At 62.3% G+C, this 18,513-nt stretch overlaps 8 protein-coding genes across 8 annotated transcripts; 4 read left to right on the plus strand and 4 right to left on the minus strand.

Moving 5' to 3' along the window:
- Positions 1-105: 105 nt before the first annotated feature.
- On the minus strand, positions 106-1,470 carry RHTO_00353 (protein tyrosine phosphatase; the record flags this gene model as incomplete). Its single annotated transcript, XM_016414037.1, has 4 exons — positions 106-533; positions 592-952; positions 1,010-1,172; positions 1,229-1,470. The coding sequence occupies 4 exons, from the start codon at positions 1,468-1,470 to the stop codon at positions 106-108; spliced, it is 1,194 nt and encodes a 397-aa protein (XP_016277044.1).
- A 794-nt stretch (positions 1,471-2,264) lies between these two features.
- On the plus strand, positions 2,265-3,040 carry RHTO_00354 (40S ribosomal protein s10; the record flags this gene model as incomplete). The annotated part of the gene is made up of 5 exons (XM_016414038.1): positions 2,265-2,316; positions 2,387-2,529; positions 2,602-2,661; positions 2,719-2,882; positions 3,004-3,040. 5 exons carry the CDS (start codon positions 2,265-2,267, stop codon positions 3,038-3,040), a joined length of 456 nt encoding a protein of 151 aa, XP_016277045.1.
- Positions 3,041-3,493: 453 nt separating this feature from the next.
- RHTO_00355 (protein arginine N-methyltransferase 5) lies at positions 3,494-6,603 on the plus strand (the record flags this gene model as incomplete). The annotated part of the gene is made up of 10 exons (XM_016414039.1): positions 3,494-3,974; positions 4,049-4,278; positions 4,332-4,497; positions 4,554-4,717; positions 4,793-5,082; positions 5,143-5,265; positions 5,322-5,497; positions 5,554-5,814; positions 5,871-6,061; positions 6,175-6,603. 10 exons carry the CDS (start codon positions 3,494-3,496, stop codon positions 6,601-6,603), a joined length of 2,511 nt encoding a protein of 836 aa, XP_016277046.1.
- Positions 6,604-6,710: 107 nt separating this feature from the next.
- On the minus strand, positions 6,711-7,849 carry RHTO_00356 (uncharacterized protein; the record flags this gene model as incomplete). Its single annotated transcript, XM_016414040.1, has 4 exons — positions 6,711-7,232; positions 7,297-7,402; positions 7,465-7,558; positions 7,615-7,849. 4 exons carry the CDS (start codon positions 7,847-7,849, stop codon positions 6,711-6,713), a joined length of 957 nt encoding a protein of 318 aa, XP_016277047.1.
- A 119-nt stretch (positions 7,850-7,968) lies between these two features.
- Positions 7,969-9,818, plus strand: RHTO_00357 (CRAL/TRIO domain-containing protein; the record flags this gene model as incomplete). The annotated part of the gene is made up of 7 exons (XM_016414041.1): positions 7,969-8,256; positions 8,408-8,653; positions 8,735-8,800; positions 8,856-8,980; positions 9,043-9,130; positions 9,185-9,223; positions 9,279-9,818. 7 exons carry the CDS (start codon positions 7,969-7,971, stop codon positions 9,816-9,818), a joined length of 1,392 nt encoding a protein of 463 aa, XP_016277048.1.
- Positions 9,819-10,008: 190 nt separating this feature from the next.
- On the minus strand, positions 10,009-13,303 carry RHTO_00358 (uncharacterized protein; the record flags this gene model as incomplete). The annotated part of the gene is made up of 3 exons (XM_016414042.1): positions 10,009-12,607; positions 12,663-13,203; positions 13,258-13,303. The coding sequence occupies 3 exons, from the start codon at positions 13,301-13,303 to the stop codon at positions 10,009-10,011; spliced, it is 3,186 nt and encodes a 1,061-aa protein (XP_016277049.1).
- A 782-nt stretch (positions 13,304-14,085) lies between these two features.
- On the plus strand, positions 14,086-15,362 carry RHTO_00359 (vacuole protein, palmitoyltransferase domain containing; the record flags this gene model as incomplete). The annotated part of the gene is made up of 7 exons (XM_016414043.1): positions 14,086-14,100; positions 14,153-14,520; positions 14,574-14,727; positions 14,785-14,877; positions 14,933-14,981; positions 15,038-15,155; positions 15,212-15,362. 7 exons carry the CDS (start codon positions 14,086-14,088, stop codon positions 15,360-15,362), a joined length of 948 nt encoding a protein of 315 aa, XP_016277050.1.
- A 94-nt stretch (positions 15,363-15,456) lies between these two features.
- RHTO_00360 (ribosome biogenesis factor recycling AAA family ATPase) lies at positions 15,457-18,477 on the minus strand (the record flags this gene model as incomplete). The annotated part of the gene is made up of 9 exons (XM_016414044.1): positions 15,457-15,570; positions 15,634-15,720; positions 15,779-15,925; positions 15,984-16,139; positions 16,199-17,292; positions 17,351-17,743; positions 17,803-17,988; positions 18,054-18,138; positions 18,202-18,477. 9 exons carry the CDS (start codon positions 18,475-18,477, stop codon positions 15,457-15,459), a joined length of 2,538 nt encoding a protein of 845 aa, XP_016277051.1.
- Between the last annotated feature and the right edge of the window lie 36 nt (positions 18,478-18,513).

Here is an 18,513-nt window from a genome sequence, read left to right on the forward strand (position 1 = left end):
CTTGTGCGGCGCAAGACATGCTCGAGATGCACAACAACCCCACCCGTCGCTATCTACAACTCGCCTCTCCTCTCCTCTCCTCTCCATCCTCCCGCCTGCAGTCGCTCAATACAGCCCCGCCCTCCACGCCTCCCTCAGCGCCTCCCAGACCCACCCAACCTGCTCATTCGTCTGACACATCGTAGTCCTCTGATCCCTCAGTCCATCCACCGTCGCTCCTACATAATCCACCACCGCCCGCTCTTGCGCTCCCGAGTTGGGTTCAAGAAGCGTTCGATGTGCGGGGTAAGCGCCGAGAGGATGGGAAGGGTCTTGTGGTGGGATTGGAAGAGGTGTGGAGGGGTGTAGGGAGAGATAGGAGAGTAAAGGAAGGAGCGAGGAGATGGCGATGAAGGTGCCTGTTCGGCCAACGCCTGCTGAGCAGTGGAGGAGGATTGGGGAGGGTGAGCTGGAGGGGGTGAGTGAGAGGGAGGCGTTGAGCGAGTGGACGCGCTGGATGAAGCGGAGCAGGTGGGAGGCGTCTTCCGGAACTCCTGCGAGTAGAGACGTGGTCAGCCCGAGTCGGCGAGGGCAAAGTCTAGGCAAACGCACCATGATCCCGCCATCCCAAATACTCGAGATGCACCACCTTCCGTCCCTGCTCATCCCCCTCCTTTCCCACTCCCAGCAAACTCTCCCTCGCACCCTCGCTCTCCCTCTTCTCCTCCAAACGAATCCACACCCCCTCCCCTTCCTCTCCACTCGCAGACGGTATCCGTGCCGTCTCGCCTACGTTCGCGGGGAAGTAAGCATGGCATTTTTGGCGGCGTCCTTCGACGAGGGGGGTGAGCTGGACGATGAGGTTGATTAGAGGGAGCTCGGTGGCTGGTGGGGAGAGGGACTGGTGTGCGAGGGAAGAGGGAGGTGTGAGGAGGAGGGAGAGGAAGTCGTGGAGTGTTTGCGGTATAGGCGCCTGGAGGAGTCGAAGGTTAGGACGAAGTTTCGAAGGATGAAGCGGCACGAGACGGACCTGCGCAGCGACCCACCACCGTCTAGGCACGTCCCTCTCGTCGAAACCGAGATCAGGTTCGCGCACGAGCGACGCGTTGACATAGTTTGCCTCGTCGGACGAGGCAGTCGTTCGAGGTGGGGGCAGACAGCGAGTCCGGTCGTACGCAACGATGTCGCCGTACCTGCCGGTTACATTACTCTCAGTAGTGCCCGTGTAGGACCCGCAAGCGAAACGCACCGGTTCTTGGCCACATTCTCCCGCGAAGTTCCCGCCGAAACGGAATACCACCCCTCGCAGTCATCGTCCGTCGCGCCGTTCGCGGGCTCGCCGCGCCCGTGTATCCGCACTTGGCATCCGCTCCTGCGTTCGGCTGCGAGAGTCCGGCGAAGGTGTTCTCGCTCGGCGAGGATCGAGAGTGCGTTGCGGAGAGCGGTGGGCGAGGGGGTGAGGAAGGCGGGCGGGGCGGCGCGGCTCGCCATGGCTGCGCGCGAGTACGAGCGAGCGAGTCTGAGCAGTCGCAGCGTGAGTCTGAGCTGGCGAGTGGTGAGCGAGATGTCAAGCGACAGCAGCAGGCAGAGCGAGGAGCAGCCACTCGCTCCGAGTCCCGCTTTGACAGCCCGGTAAATCCCAGTACGCTCTCATATTTCACTTGCAAGTATTCCCAGCCCACTCGAGCTGGATGCGAGCGAGCCAGTTCGCGGGTTGTCCTCGTCGCCTCGAGGCGCACCTCGCTTGATTCCTCACTCCTGCGTCCGTCCACACGACCTAGAGTCACCTCTTCGCGTGAGCTGCACACTGCTACTCTCACATGCCACCCACCAACAATCCCCGCCAAGCGACACCGCGAGCGAGCACAGCCAGCCCAACCTCGAGCTCAGCAGAGACTTCACAACCCACGCACACTCGACGCGCGCGAGGCAGCGCTGCATTGCACAGTGCGCACGAGCAGAGCACACGTACACGCGCACGCTGGAACGGTGGACGGGCGCGCACGGACGGGCGGGCGAGGGATGGGCACGCATGCGGTCGGGACAGGCGGGTCGAGGCGAGCAGGCGGGGACACGCTGCACTCGCCGTTCGGAGGGCAGAGGCTCGCTAGGGTGGTCCAGCGGGAGCTCTGGAGGACACTGGCATGCACGGGAACAGCTCGCGAGGACGGGACAACCAGGTGTGCCGCGACTTGCGCTGGGACGGCCGCGCTGACCTCGCTCGTCTCTCCATCCCCTCGTTCGATCCGACGCTCGCTCTGTACGCCCGCGTTGACAGGCCCAGCATGATCATTCCCAAGGCCGACAGGCGCACGATCTACGAGAACCTCTTCAAGGGTGCGCTTCCACTCACGCCTCGACCTCCAATTCCACCCAGGAGCTGACAGTCGGCTCGCACGGTGCACAGACGGCGTTCTCGTCGCGAAGAAGGACTACAACGCGCCCAAGCACCAGGAGCTCGATGTCAAGAACCTCTTCGTCATCAAGGCCTGCCAGTCGCTCACCTCGCGCGGGTACTTGACCACCCACTTCTCGTGGCAGTACTACTACGTGCGTCCAGCATTCCTTTCTGGCAGGATTGTAGGCAGCCCGAGCTAACCTCGGATCGACGGCGCGCAACAGTACACCCTCACCCCCGAGGGTATCGACTACCTCCGCGAGTACCTCCACCTCCCCGCCGAGGTTCGTCCCCCTCCGTCCTTCCCCTACCTTCTCCTGCTCACACACTCTCTCGCACAGATCGTCCCCGCGACCTACAAGAAGCAGGTTCGCGCCCCGCGTCCCGGCCAGGCCCAGCGCCCCGAGGGTGCGTACCGCGCGCCCCGTGGCGGTGACCAGGAGGGATACAGGCGCCGCGAGGGTGCCAAGGAGGAGGGTGCGGGTGACTTCAAGCCCAGGTTCGCGTGAGTCTGCACGTCCGCTGCTTGAAGATGCCTCGACTTGCTCGGCCTTCGCACGAAGCTGGGCATGAGATGGCTGCATCCAGCGGTAGCCAGCTCACTAATTATGTTGCTCACCACGCAGTGGTGTCGGCCGTGGCGGTCCCCGCCAGGAGGCCTAAACCGCCGAACCTCTTCTCTCTTCTCTCTCTCGTCAAACAGAGTGATCGGAGGAACGGGTGGCTGGGAAGGGAGACGGGCTGTAATCCTCGTACTGTGTCGATGGGGAGGGAATGATCCATCGTCGCTCGTGCGCTCAGTCGGTGCGAGTCCGTTGAGGAGAGCGATAGGAGCGCTTGCCTCGTTCCGCTGCGTCTGCCGCTTGAGAGTCCTTGTCAGTGATCTCTGCCAGTCACTGCGAGCCTTGCAAAGCGCTCGCTCGACCTCGGCGGAGCCATTGCCCTGGTCTCTGCGTCGACGCGCGACTTTCTTCTTCTCGCAAACCTCGAACTCTCGCTTGCTCGTGCTTGGTGTGCTACGGTCTGAACAGTGCTGCAGAGTCTCGCCCGTGCACGACCGATCCCTTTCCCGGCGCCCTCCCCGTCTCTCGCTGCACGCGACCCTCCTCGCGCAACATGGAGCGACTTCCCATCGCCCTCCACCTCACGCAGGACCTCCTGCCCCTCTCCGGGTCGGGGACGACCTCTTCCTCCTCTTCTGCGCGGGGTCAGCAGCCGTCCAAAGTGGTCGGGAGCGGAGCAGGCTACGGCCCTCCCTTGCCCGCCGAAGGCACTCCTCTCATGCAACTCGTCTCAAACATGTTGTACGTCCCTCCGCGGGAACCTACGCCTGCCGAGGCTGCGCAGGGAGGGTACGCGGCGAGCGCGAGGGGAGGCAAGACGGAATACGACTTGGTTGCGGTCCCGTTGACGAATGGGAATTGGCAGGAGAGGTGGGAGAGGATGTGTACTATTACGGCGAGCGCGACAGAGGCGGATTTGGGAGCGTTGGCGGGGACGGTGCCGACTGCCCAGGAGGAGAGGCAGAGATGGGAGGCCGAGTTCTGGAGGTCCGGAGGAGGCTTCTTGCGGAACGAGGTCAACATCACGCGCAGCGGTGCGTTTCCGTTCCGCCACTGTGATCACGAGACCTCATCGCTGATGGCCGACTCGTCGTGAATACGCCCGCAGAGGAAGCCGGCAGCCTCGTCGCGTTCGGCTCAGACTGGCTCGAACTCGACTCGCCCGTTGAGGGCATCCGCTTCGACGCCGAGCTCGCCTTGCGACAAGAGATCGCCTACGCGTCCTACCTCTCCATCGCGACCATCATCCTCCCTCCGCCGAAACTTGAGAACCGCGAGTTTTTGGCCGACTATGCGCGCGCGATCAACGGCGCGTTGGCGAGCAGCTGGCACATCAACGTAAGCAATTCTTCAAGTCAATGAAGAACTCGCAATTGACGGCGCCTGTGCAGATCTCGATCCGCCTGCCCGTCGCCGAGTATACGGCCTCCGAACTCGCCGCCCGTCCCGGCACTCCTGCTTTCCATGCCGCAGTAGGCGACGCCGACCGCTGCGAGACGTGGGAGATGTGGAACACCCTGCGAGGGATGTGCAACTACTCGCCTCGCCTCAGCCTCAGTGCGCTCGCCTTCACCCCCCTCGCAGATTGACCTTCTCACCTCATCCTCGCGCAGCTCTCGACTTGTCGAATCCGCTTCCCTCCGCACGCAGCCTTGGCCGCTGGTCCGCCGAGCCCCTCAAGCACGTCTTCCTCCCGTGCTCGACCTTCATCCCGAACGCCAAGGCGTACCCCGTCCTCTCGAAGAGCATGCAGGCGTTCCTCAAGGCCATCTTCAAGGTGGGCCCGTCGCGCTACCTTTTAGCGCTCGCATTGTGAGCGGACGACGCTGATGCCAAGACGTATGGCCTGCAGTTCCGCCCGACCGTCATCCTCTCCGGCACGCACCGCCAACTGCACTCGTCCGGCGGCCACCTCGCCTACGCGCAATACGTCCGCTTCCTCTACCGCAAGTCGCAGGAGCTCGTCCCCGTCGAGGAGTACGCGCAGGGTTACATGGACCACCTCCAACAGCCTTTGCAGCCGTTGATGGACAACCTCGAGGGTGAGACGTACGAGGGGTTCGAGAAGGACCCGATCAAGTACAGGCAGTATGAGGAGGCGGTCTACAGGGCGTTGTTGGACAGGCCGCAGGGAATGGTGACGTGCGTCTCGGTTTACGCGAGTTTGGCCCGGGCGCAGACTGACTTCCCCTCTTCCCGCAGGACCATCTTTGTCGTCGGTGCAGGACGGGGACCGCTTGTCGCGGGCTGCTTGCGAGCTGCGGAGCGGGCGCAACGGCGGATCTCGCTCACGGCCGTCGAGAAGAACCCCAGCGCCTTCGTCATGTTCGTTCTCTCGCTTCTCCTACGCCCCTCATCGTGCTAACAGTCGCCTCGCACAGCCTGCAAGAACGCTCCGCACTCGAGTGGGGTAGCCAGGTCAAGCTCGTCTACTCTGACATGCGGAGCTTCAACCCGCGCGAAAAGGCCGATATCATCGTCAGCGAGCTCCTCGGTTCCTTCGGCGACAACGAGCTGAGTCCCGAGTGCCTCGACGGTGTTATGCGGACGCTGAAGCGTACGTCGAAGTGCTCACTCTCGCGCGTATCACAGCTGATCCGGTCTCGCTCGCAGCGGACGGCATCTCGATTCCCGCTTCGTACACCTCTTACCTCGCACCGATCTCGACCTCCCGCCTGCATACGGAAGTCACGAACCCGCAAGTCGCCTCAGCAGCAACGGTCATGGACGCCAAGCCCGCCGAGCAGCCCTACGTCGTCATGTTCTCCCAGTTCCACACGCTCAGCGCGTCGGGCGGGCGGATGGGAGTCGAGAAGGTGCAGGAGTGCTGGACGTTCGACCACCCTCGGCCAGACGTCGTTACGGACGAGCAGGGTACGTCGCTCCGCTGTTCTCCTTTCCTCGCAGGCTGACCCAAATTTCGCTCGCAGGCCTTCCCTTTACGAACCACCACAACGCCCGCTCCGCCCACCTCTCTTTCCACATCCCCCGCGCAGGCGTCTGCCACGGCTTTGCCGGCTACTTCGAGGCGGTCCTCTACGGCGACGTGATGCTCTCGATCCACCCTGAACGGGCGGCGGGAGACATGCTTAGCTGGTTCCCCATCTTTTTCCCTCTCGCCGTGAGTCATACGCTTTCTCTCACGCCTCGCTAAAGACTCTACATCCTCGAGACATCGCCGGCGTGGACGAATATCGTGAAGCGTTACTCACGTCCGTTATTTCTTTTCTGCAGGACCCCATCTACCTCCCCGCCTCTTCCGAGCTCGACGTCCAGATCTGGCGTCTGACGGACAATACCAAGAAGCGCGTCTGGTTCGAGTGGTCCGCCCAAGTCTACCTCGCCATCACCGCTCCCCTCTCCGGTCCTAACGGAGGGCTCGGCGGCCTCGCGAGCCCGACAAGCGCGACGTTCTCGACTTCTTCGGGCGTTGGAGGTGGAAGGGCTGGAGCGTTGAGTCCCGTGCTGGGAGGCAGCGAAGCGGCGTTCGCGTCTGCGCCGAGCCCGATGCTGGGCTCGAACGAGGGAGGACGGATGTCGGCGATTCTGGAGGAGGGTCAGGGAATGGAGCAAGGAGCGGCGGGCGCGACGGTCAACAGGATCAAGATCTCGCAGACGAGGTTGCACAACCCCGGTGGGAAGACGAGCTGGATCGGGTTGTGAAGAGCGAGGGAGAAACGTGGTGTATCTGTCTAGTCATTTGCATCGTTTGCATTGTCTCTCGTCAACCGTGGATTGCGCGGAGGGATCGTGAAGGAGGAGGAGCGAGTCTACGACTTCGCTCCCGTCTCAACCGCACTCCGTCTCGCCCTCTCCCTCTCCCTGCGCTCCTTGGACACCCTCTTCCGCTTCTTGCCCTCTCCCATGCCCAGCTTGGCGTCCTCCTCAGGGTACACAGCCCTGACAACCAGCCGCCCCAAGCCCGTCCCCTTTCCAAGCCGCATAACCTCATTCCGCTTCGGCATCCGCTCTTTTCTCCCCTCTCCTTGCGCATACACACCCTCAAATGGTCGACGCGCGATCAGGCCGTCGTGCGGTCGCTCTGGAGGCCGCTTGGACGGGTCTTTTTCCGCCGAGAGCTTGTCGTCGTCTTCGATGCAGGGGACGGGGAAAGGCGATTTCGTAAGCAAGGAGGGAGGGAGGAGCGTGTCGAGGAACGCGAGAGTCGGCGCGGGGGTTGCGGATGAGGGGCGGACGAAGGGATGAGAGGAGGAGGCGAGCGGATGGGAGGGAGCAGAGGGCGGACGGGCGAGTAGGCGGTGCGTAAGGCGATGCGAGGGCGGATCGGCGGACTGCCCGAGCCAATAGTATCGGTTGAGATGTGAAAGAGGACTGGTGAAAGGGATCAAGACGCACGAAAAGAGAGCGAGACTGCGACAAGACAGACTCTCCGTCGACAGCGACCGACGCGATCGCTTTCCGTCGCCGATTTCGCGCCTCGGGCGACTCGTCGTCGACATCTCTGCGTGGGAAAAGTCGGTGAATAAAGGCGGACTCTTGCGACCAAGAAGCGAGAGGACGAACCGGATCCGTGGGTCGCGGACAACAGGCTCTGGCGACGCTGCCTCCCTGATTACGACCTTCTGCGGTGTCTTCTGAGTGCTGAACAGGCGGAAAGCTGCACAGGAAAGGTCAGTACACCTTTCATCGAGACAGCGAGGAGAGCCGACGAACCGACAGATCCCTCTCCCGTCAACGCTCCTGCCTCCGACGCGTCTTGCGCAGCCTCGCCGTTCTCCTCTGTCTTTTTGCGCTTGGTTGGGCGGGAACCGGCGTCTTCCGGTGCGGGTGCTGGGTGATTACGAGTGGGCGCTGAGAAGAGCGAGTCTGCAAGGAGCGCTTCGAGCTGCGCGAGGCGGTCCTCGTCTGGCGGAGCAGGCGAGTCTTCTGGTGAGCTCGAGCGTGCCATCGTTTGCCTAGCTGAGCGGTGCGAGCGACGTTGCTGACTGCCGCTCTGAGGTAACCAGCTCGCTTCTCTCCCGACGACTTTCTTGCTCTCACTCTTCGCTAGACTTGCTGACTGTGACGATGACTGCCTTCGAAGACTCGCTACCAAGCCCGCCAGGCAACCCCGACACGCCGTTCTCGTACCCGCTCGCCCATCCCGACCCAGCCTCGAAACCGGTCGCGCCAAAGGAACTCTCCGCCGACCAGCAAGCCAAGCTCGACCGCCTCGTAGATCACTTCAACAGACCCGACTACACGCTCCCGCGGACACTCAGGGCGCTCAAGGCGCGGTGGGCCAAGGAGCAGGGCGGCGGAGGAAGCAGGTTCGGGAGCCTCTTCAGCAGGAGCGCGACGCCCACCAACGACGAGGTGCGTCCCAGAGACTCGCTCAAGCCGTGCTGCTGGACGTGGCTGACCCACTGACACTGCCGTCGCCCTCACTCGCAACCGCTCGCTTCTCTTCTCGGCTACCGGTACTTCCGCAACCTCTGCCTCGATCCTGCCATGCTCGATCAAACAGATGGAAGACCTGCACCCTTTGTCCGACGTCGAGAAATGCTACTGGTCCCGCCAAGCCTTCTCGCGCTGTCTACGCGCCGTCAAGTGGGACTACGCAGCGGGAGTCCGTCGAGCCGAGGAGACGTGTGTCTGGCGCCGAGAGTACGGCGTCGAGGAGATGAAAGAGGAGGATGTGTCGCACGAGGGAGAGACGGGGAAGGAGCTTGTCATGGGCTACGACATCAACTGCAGGCCGGTCCTGTACATGGTGCGTCGATGAGACGTCTCGCTTCTTGCGCTCAGCTTCCGAGGATAGCGCTGAGATGATCCGGGGTCCTCCTCGATGCAGCACCCGAACAGGCAGAACACGGAGACGAGCCCGAAACAGATTGCTTTCGTCGTCTGGTGTCTCGAGGTGCGTCTTCCTCATTCGTCCCCTACGTCTTTCCGCTGACCAGCCTCTCTTACAGCGCACCATCGACCTTGCACCCGCGACGGACCCCGCAACGGAGATGCTCTGCCTCTGCATCGACTTTGGCGCAAATCAGAAAGACGCCAAGAGCCAGCCTACAACGCTGAGCCAGGCGCGGAAAGTGTGCGTCTGCTCCCTCTACTCCAAGCCTAGGACTCGGTGCTGATGGGCGTCGGTTGGCGCAGCTTGGAGATTCTGCAAACTTATTATTGCGAGCGGTTGGGAAGGGCGGTTTGCGTCAACATCCCTCAGATCTTCTTTGCCTTCTACAAGGTGCGTTCTACGTCTTCCATCCAAGTAGCATCGAGCTGACCGTCTGTCGCGCAGCTCGTCTCGCCGTTTGTCGACCCGGTTACGAAGGAGAAGGTGCGACCGCCAGCTCTTCACCTCGCTCGAATTTCGCTCACAGTTCTCATCACAGATCCGCTTCCTCGACAAGGCCGACGCGACCGCCCTCATCCCCGCCTCCCAGCTTCAAAAAATCTTCGGCGGCGACATCAACATGGAGTACGACCACAAGACGTATTTCCCGGCCTTGACTAAACTGTGCATGGAGCGCAAGGCGGCCAACCTCGAGCGGTGGAGGAAGTATGGAGAGGGCAAGTGCGGCTTGGATGAGGCTATCATCCGCGGCGCGAGGGTGCCGGGCCAGCAGGCGAATGGGACGAAGGAGGTCGCGACGCAGAAGGCGGACGTCGATGCGGCACCGGCAGCGGCACCAGCAGCGGCGACGAACGGCACGGACGACGCGCACGGCGTCACGCCTCTGAGCGAGGAGTTTGCGGCCGCTGCGCTGGACGACCCCGCCACGCCAGCGATGACTACCGGCAGCGACAGTAGCGAGGGAACAGCTGTCTCGCCGTCCGCTGGGGACGCAAATCCTGGACCGGACAAGTTCGTCGAGGCGCCGCTCGCTAGCCCTACCGCCGTTGAGCGGGCGCACGAGGCTCTCCACCCTTAGGAGCCGAACCGCTCCTCCTCTTGTAGATTTCCTCCCGCACCTTTCGCCCTATTCCCACATCCTCTTCCCTCTCTTCTGCTTTCTATGACCCATATCATTCGTAGCCTCACCGCGCTTTAGACCTCTCCTTCACTCCCTGCATTAGCTTAGAGCACGACATGCCATAGCATACGAACCCGAGCGAGACAGACTATGCTACAGACCCAGCAACAGATCCCGCCAACGAGCCTCGCCTGCTCGTAAGACTGTCGGCCAGCGACCGTCTCCTCCGCTCGAGCATCAACAAAGCCGCCTTCTCGCGCTCGATCGCCTCCCTCAGCCGCCTCCCCATCCGTTCTTCGTCCGTCCCGAAAGGTGTCCCCGCCCTGCCTGCCTCGCACGACGACTCCGTTGCCGACGACGAGAAGTCGAGACTCGAGATGTCGTCCTCCTCGTCTTCCGCCTCCTCCGCGCCCTCGCCAGCCTCACCAAGCCGCTCACACGCCAGACTCGCCAAACGCGCGTCAATCACAAACGAGGAAGCCATCGACGACGGCCTCTTCCTCGCGTCACGCTCGAACCGTTCGCGCAAGGTCGGAGTTGAGGCGCGGCGGGCTTGACGGCCTTCGAGGCGGCGTTGGAGGTAGAGTTGTGCGAAGGCGGAATGGCGGCGGACAGAGCTGAGAGTGGGTTCGTCGTCAATCGTGGCGTCGGTGGAGGAAGGGCGAGTCTCGACAGTCTCGGTTTGGCGGATCGTGACAGAGGCGGCTGGCGCCTGGGACGTCTGATCGACCCAGACGACGGGAGAAGGCGTGTCGAGAGGCGAAGGATCCGCGAAAGGGTCTTCCACACCATCGACCTGCTGCAACCTCGTGAAGGGCCGAGGACTCGGGTTGAGCTGCGTCAAGAGAGGACGGTTCACTCCGAGCGTTGGGGTTGGCGTGCGAGGTGGGATGGCTGGAGAAGGCGGGATGTGCAGGAGAGTCGACGCCTGTCCTCCTTCTCGTAGCTTGCGAGCCGCTCGTCCTTGCGCTTCAACAAGAGCCGCGAAGGCTGCGGTAGCCGAAGTGGGCGACTCCGTTGCGTAATAGTCGTCAAAGGGGGATGTAGACTCCTCCGGCGAGTTCGGCAGCGGGACTAGGCGAGGGCTGGTTCGAGGCTGGAGGCGAGGTGTAGGAGGCGTTGGGCCGTAGAACGACGAGCTTGACGAAGCACGATAGTGACTCGGCCTGGGCGGTGCGAGTAGACCCATCGCTCCTCTCGCGGCCGAGTATGCCATCAGAGGCCTTGTTGGCGAGACGGCGCGGTCCACTTCTTCGTACCGAACGCGAGGCGAGACTGGTGCGAGGGGGCCAGGATACGCGGTAAAGTAGTCCTGCTTCTCGCCGAACTCCTTCTCATCGGAATGCAGCGCCCTCTTCTCGCCCTTCTCCTCGTCGTCCTCCTTGGCGCCTCCGAAAGCCCGCCGCAGACCGCGGAGCGACCTCGCAGCTGTCGATCCGCGCCTCGAGCCTGCCGACGTCGCCGTCGAGATGAGCGTGGCGGCCATCAGGTCGGCGGCGGATCCCATGACGCGATCGAGCGAGTCCATCCAAGACGGCTTCGTGCGAGGTTGCGATGCCGACCCAGTCGAGGCGGAGGTGCGAGGGACGACGGGAGCGCCTGCACTGCCGGAGAAATGAGTTGTCGCAGGCGCACGAGGCGAGAGCGGTTGGAAAGTCGAGCGAGGCGAAGTGACGAGCGCTGGAGTCGTTGTGCCGGAGTACTGTGAAGGCGAGCTCGTCGAGGCCCTTACCGTCGTGCGCAGGGGATGAGGTGCACGAGAAATGCTGGCAGCGGTCGAAGGATAGGCGAGGGCTGAGGTCGGAAAACCAGCTGCAAACCGACTGTTCCAGTTGAGGATGGCTGTTCCGATGGTCGACTCGCTGTCGCGGCGCTCTGCATCGCTGAATACCGCTGAGTCGCCCGCGTCCGTCCAGGGATGGCCACCCGCAAAGCTGGTCCAGTCGCTCGACGAAACCGGTCGCTCGTCCAGAGTTGGCGAGACAGCCGACTCGGTAGGTGGCACCGGTCCTGCGAGACCAGTGGAGGCTTCGCTGCCGATGCTCTGGCGCCAGAGCTCGCGCATCTCGCGGACGCCGTCTCGACTTGCCCTGCTCAGCGGACGAGACGGCCATTCTTGCCCTTCTTCTCCAGGTGAGCCTGCGTCGCTGCCGAGCTCGACGAGTCCTCGCCTCGCTTGCCGACGTCGACGACGGCAAAAGCAGAGTACGTAGGTAGCGAAGGCGGCGAGAACGGCGAAACCAACGACACTGCCGAGGGCGACGGCGGCGACTCCGCCGGGCGAAGCGGTGAAGCCGCGCGAACTGGAGGATGGGAAGGAGGTCGAGGGTTTTGCAGAGTTTGAGGCCGGCGGAGGGAGAGCCGATAGTAGCGAGAGGGAGGCTGAGTTGTAGGCGTCGCTGCGAGGTGAGGAAGTCGACTGCCCGCTCGCGGTAGCTTCGGCGAGCGCGCCGCTAGTGACGTGCGTAGCGCTTGATGCGGTCCTTACGCTACTAGGGGCGGCTGTCGTACCAAGTGAAGCCATCGCCGAGTCGCTCTTCTGCCCCGCACCATCCGAGGCGGCTGAAGGGTTATAGCCGTTCGCGTCGGCAGGTGGCGCTGTGGCCGAGCTCGCGAGGCGTGTCGCAGACGTGGAGATGGTCGGAAGGATTGCAGCAGCAACGTGGCTGGTAGCCGATGTGCCGGCAAAGATCTTCTCGCTCCCGGTGGTCGCAGTTATTGGCGGCGCGACGGGTGCAGGGGCGTAGCTGAACGCTGTTCCGTGTCAGCACCAACGCGATAGTGAGAGGACACGTCACGTACCTTTGCTGCTCAGGCTGAAACGAAGAGGCGGTCGCGGCGGCAGCAACTCGAATCTGGCTTTGCGTGAACGGCTGGAAGATGCGTTCTGAGGAGGATGTCGGGACGATAGGTTTGCTGATCGGATTCGTAGGCTGCAGCGTTGTGAGCGCTTCGTTCTGATCCAGCGCCGAAGGTGCCGCCGTCGCGCCGAGAATCCGGATCAAGCCGCTCGAGCTTGCTCCGCCGAAGACGCGAGGCGGCGCGAGCGAAGATATTAAGGCGATCGTTGCCTTCGGATTGATCGGTGCGACTGTCCCTTGGACGGCCTTGTTGGGCGTAGCGACGGTCCCGTCGAATACGTTCGTTGCGGCATCGATGGCCTGCGTCGCTTGTGCTGGCTCGACAAGCTGGGTGACGGTCGCCGGCGCAACAATCTTGACAATAGTCGTGAAGATGACGGTTGGCCGAAGTTCAGCGGATACGGCTTTGGGATTGATGACGACTGGGGTGACCTGGGCGGATTCGGCGGAGGCTGTTGCGGAGAAGCCTGCTTCTCCCATTCCTGCCAACGACGTCGTCAGTCTGTGGATGCGATCGTGAGACGCGGAGAACGAACCAGGTGTCCAGAAGCCGTCGTTGGCGCGTTCGTCGAGCGAAAGCATGTCGACGGAGGTAGTGGGCAGCAATCACAGGCGTTGACGAGAGTCGCGCGCGGAGGCAGACTGTCGTAAGGGATTGCACAGCAAGCAGTGACTGGTAGGAGCGAGAGCAAGGCTGGCGGGACGAGGGGGAGAGGCGAGAGGGTCCATCATCCATCGCCCGAGCCGAAAGTCCGGGCACCAAGCGTCGAGACCAGCAATCGAGCGATGTCCTGCCCGTGCGAGGTGTTCCATCAGCCCCCCTTTATCGCCCACGGAAGCGACGAGGCGAGCGGTTCTCTGCCGGGGAGAGATGGCGAGTCGAGGGAAGGCTGAACGTCCTGCATCGCGTGGCTGCCTCGTGCGCCTGGCCAAGCCTCGAGCGTGTAGATCTCGCGAGTCGTTAGCTTCGTCAGCAAGGCAACTCAGCGAGGTTGGCTGAATGGTAGCGGACGGACCTGCCGAGGATATGGTTCCCGGTGAACCTCATGCTCTCCTGCTCTTCTGTGATTGCTGGTGCAGGCCGTTGTGTCAACAAGGGCTTCCGCAAGTTCGAAAAGACCGTCGCACGCAGGCTTGACGCTGCCTCGAGGCGACTGGGCCCGCTCTTCGTCTCCCTCGCCGTTCTGCTCATCTCAGCCTGCGCCTTCGCCTTTTTCGAGGCGAGTCGACTCGTCGCTATGCTCAAAAGGAGTGACTCTGACGACTCCAGCTCACAGGCGGTCTTCCCTGAGCACTTCTTGACGCCAGACTCCTCCTGGTGGAGCTTCGCACTCGGGACAACATGGTGCTCCTGGGTCGTCCACATGTTCTCCTTCAACGTGCGCACCGTCACCGTGAACTATTCTCCCATCGCTGACGACTGTCCCGCAGTACTTCATGGCAATCACGACAACCGCCGGCTCTCCTCTCGATCCTCCTCGCACCTTTCCTCCGGCCCAGCCCCTACCCCTCATCGGTCCGCTCCTCCTGCAACTTGCAACATCTCATTCGCTGCCGCGTGTCCGTGAAGCCGAACATGGCAGGCGTCGGATAGTGAGGGAGATTCAGGCGGCGCAAACGAAAGGACGGGAACGACAGCGAGTCGAGCCGCCGCCTACCGAGACCGACGGCCGCAGCGGGCGGTATGCACGGAGCTGCAAGAAGTGCCCGTCGACACCGAGCGGAGGACGACCACCAAAGCCTGAGCGAACCCATCACTGCTCAGTTTGCCAGACCTGCATCCTCAAGTTCGACCATCAGTGCGTTACGCTCGCGTTGCTTCTGCAAGCCAACCTGACGAAAACTTCTGTAGCTGCCCCTGGATCAAGGGTTGCGTTGGCTTGCACAACGAGCGCTACTTCGTGCTCTTCCTGTGCTACTTCTCCGTCGCCTGCTTGACAGCAGCAGCTTTGGGCTTCGGGATTGCCAAGCGCTGCTTTCAGATGTCCTTCACCATGAACGCAGAAGTACGTTGAACCTGTCCCTGCTCGACTTGCTGAGCTGACTACTCCCTCGTCAAGCAGTGGAACCACCGCTCTCCTCGCCTCCTTGTGCTGCTGATGGAGGTTCTCGCCTGTGTCATGGGGCTAGCCGTTTCGTTCATGTGCGCAAGTCAAGTGCGTTCAGGTTTTCGCATCTCGCTTCGTCGCTCGCTAACTTTGCGGCAAACAGCTTCTCCTTGTCGCTCGCAACCAGACGAACGTCGAAGCCAATGACAATGGTCAGTCCCCTCACACCTATCATGGCCAGCTTAGCTGACGGCTTGTCGTTGCGCAGACTGGTACCGCAAGGTCGCCATCTCTCGCGGCCGGACGTTCCGCAACCCGTACGACCTTGGCTGGCGACAGAACTTTCGCGAGTTCTTCAACGTTGGACCTGCAAATGAGGGACGATAGTGCGTGATCTTCTCGCCTTGCTTCCGATCCAGATGCTGACGGCGCTCCCCTGCAGTCCTTGGGTCACCCTCTTCCTCCCTGTCGCCATCCCGCCCGCGAGCGACGGCTGGACGTGGCGGAAACGGAAGAACTGGCGCGAGTATGCGATGGAGTTCGAGGACGAGCTGACGGACGAGGAGGAGGCGAGCGAGGGCGAAGAGTTCTGAGCGGCCATTGTATCTAGATTTCCCCTTTCTATCCGCAACTCGCAATGATACCCATTGAGCACGTCTATTGCGCGTTGCGTGATCTAGGCTGCCATTACGCGCTGCGAACACCGCTTCGATCCCGCCACTCCTCGTACTCCTGGATGACTTCCGGCGTGATCCGTCGTCGGACCGTCTTTGCGGCCGTAACGAAGTGCTCTCGTCGAACCTGTATCGTAGAAGTCAGCGACGAGGCATATCAGGAGGAGGAGAAGCGTGAGGCGAGACGCACATTCGGCGCGTTCATGTCCTCGTTCATGGCGGACAGGGCGGCGTCTTGGCAGATTGACGCGCACTCGGCGCCAGAGCAGCCATCCGTCTGGGAGCAGCGTGACCGTCAGCTCCTGCTAGCACAGACAGAGGCCAAAGGGACGCACCAACTCAGCCAGCTCGTCTACACTGACATCCTCATTGACGGCCATCTTGGTAAAGTTGAGCCGGAAGATCTGCTTGCGCGCCTCGAGATCCGGTGGTGAGACGTAGAGAATGCGGTCGAGGCGGCCAGGACGCATCAAAGCGGGGTCCTGTGGGTAAGAAATGGTGAGCCGAATTGTCGTCAAGCCGGTAGAGTCCAGGACGCACGATCACGTCGGGCCTGTTGGTCGCGGCGAGGACGACGACGCCATTGAGCTCCTCGATTCCATCCATCTCCGTCAAGAGGCTCATCAGGACGCGGTCGCCTGTCGGTCCGCTACTCTCGTCCGAGCCTCGTGCCGGCGCAAGCGCGTCGATCTCGTCCTGAAGCAGGCCACGCACGTCAGCGCGGTAGAGCCAGAGAGTCAACAGATCTGACGCACCAAGAAGACGATGGAAGGCGCCGCAGCTCGCGCCTTGCGGAAGATCTCCCTGATCGCCCGCTCCGACTCGCCAACATACTTGTTGAAGACCTCCGGTCCCTTGACTGCGATAAAGTTGAGGCCTCCTTCGGTCGCGAGAGCTTTCGCAATGAGCGTCTTGCTACAACCGGGCGGGCCGTACAAGAGAACGCCGCGAGGAGGGTTAACGCCAAGCCGCTTGAACGCCTCGGGGTGCAAGAGAGGCCATTCGACACTCTCCTTGAGCTTCGCCTTGACGTTCTCTTGCCCTCCGATGTCGCTGAAGTAGACCTTGGGTGTCTCGAGGAAGACTTCGCGCATCGCGGACGGTCGAGTCGAGAGAAGAGCGGCGTCGAGGTCGGACGGGAGAACTTGCATGGACGAAAGCGAGGGTGCGGAGGAGGAAGAGAGAAGCGAGTATGACCGCTTGATGGCGGAGAGTCCGGCGGAATGAACGAGGGAAGACAGGTCGGCACCGACGAAGCCGTGTGTTCGGGCGGCGATGGACTGGAGTGTGTCGTCAGGAATGGCATGTGGTGTCCGCTTCAGCAGTACCTTGAGGATGGAAAGTCGCGCAGCGGCGTCGGGCACGCCGATCTCAATTTCCTTGTCGAAGCGGCCTGGTCGTCGCAACGCAGGGTCGATGGCGTTCGGTCGGTTCGTCGCGGCGATGACGACGATTCGTGGCGCTTCCTTCTCCTCCCCAGTGTCTTCCTCGTCCTCTTCGTCCTCTTCGTCCTCTTCGCCACGCCTCTTCGGTTCCGCCTTGTCCTCTAGGCCGTCCATCAAAGTCAGCAGCGTCGCAACAACCCTTCGCTCCACCTCTCCGCCTTCCTCCCGATTCGGTGCCAGTGCATCGACTTCGTCAATGACGATGATGGCGGGGCTCTTCTGCTTCGCCTCGGTGAAGACCTCCCGTAGTCGCGCTTCGGTCTCGCCGTGGTAGGCGGAAGACAGGGAGGGGCCGTTGATCGTGAGGAGAGTCGAGCCGGTCGAGCGGGCGATGGAGAAAGCGAGAAGGGTTTTGCCGGTGCCGGGAGGGCCGTAGAGAAGGATACCGCGGGGTGGTCGAAGGCCTGATCGATGGAAGTCAGCTTGCAAGCGGACTTGCGCAGCGAGGCAGGAGGTATTTACCGAAGTGGGTATACAGCTCTGGTCGCGTCAACGGCCACTCCACCATCTCCCTGATCAGCTCGATCTGGTTCTCGAGACCGCCAATCTGCTCGTAACCCGGCAAGTCGCCTCGTGAAGGCGAGGCGGCAGATCCCGCTGCGCCTCCTCGTGCAGTCGAAGCCGGAGTGCGGGACTTTGCAGAAGACGAAGCGGGCGACCCGGGTGGTCGGAAAGAAACGTGCGTCGTTCGAGAGATGACGAAGACCTGTTCGCGAGCGGGAGAGTCGGAAGAGGGAGGAGCTGCGTCGGGGGGAGAGACGACATTGCCGGTTGCCGACATGATGAGCAGTCGTCGTAGGATGCCGTTGTAGGTGACCTCGACGAAGTGATGCTGCGCGACGAACTTGACGTCGACTGGAGAGCAGGAAGGTCAGCTGCCGAGCCACATTTCAGCAGAACGCAGCGCGACTCACCGAGAACCTCTTTCACGTACGCCTCAAAGAAGCTGTCCTTGCCTGGCTTGCCCTTCGAATCGTAGATCAGCGTCATCTTGTCCGCCTCGAGGACCTCGACGCCTGAAGTGCCGATCGTCGAGACGGAAACGGTGTCGCCGACGGACAAGCCGGCGTTCGCGAGAAGCAGAGGCGAGACAAAGACAGCTGACGAGGGGCGAAAACGTCAGTTAACAGGGTGGACGTAAAGAACGGACAAAAGAGGGACCCACAAGTGCCGGACATGGTGAAGTTTGGCCAGGCAACACCGACAGCAAACCCTGCTCCTCGCGGTCCTGCCACTGGACCTGTACTGGACTGCTCGAGCGAGACGACAGTCAGCTGGCGGCCCCAGTTGACGTGAAATCTCCCTGAACTCGCCTCGTCCAGCTCGAGCTGCTTCATCCCCTCCTCCAGCCCGTTCGCCTGGGTTCCCATCTTGCGTATGACGATCGCATCTCCGGCACAGATCTTGACTGCCTTGAGGATCTCCGGCGCGAGGTGGATCCGCTTGAGGTGTCGAGAGTGAAGCGGTGCAGCTGATGAAGTCGAGGAAGGGGAAGCGGCGAGCGAGAGGAGCGAGACAGTGAATGGTCGGCGAGCAAGCTTTTGTAGTGCACTTTCTGGGCCGGTCTGCCCGGCCGAAGTCGCAGCCATGGCGGGCAAGGAGGAAGAGAAGCATCGATGCTCTCC

Source organism: Rhodotorula toruloides (genome assembly GCF_000320785.1).
Source record: "Rhodotorula toruloides NP11 unplaced genomic scaffold Scaffold1, whole genome shotgun sequence".
Lineage (NCBI taxonomy): Eukaryota > Fungi > Basidiomycota > Microbotryomycetes > Sporidiobolales > Sporidiobolaceae > Rhodotorula > Rhodotorula toruloides.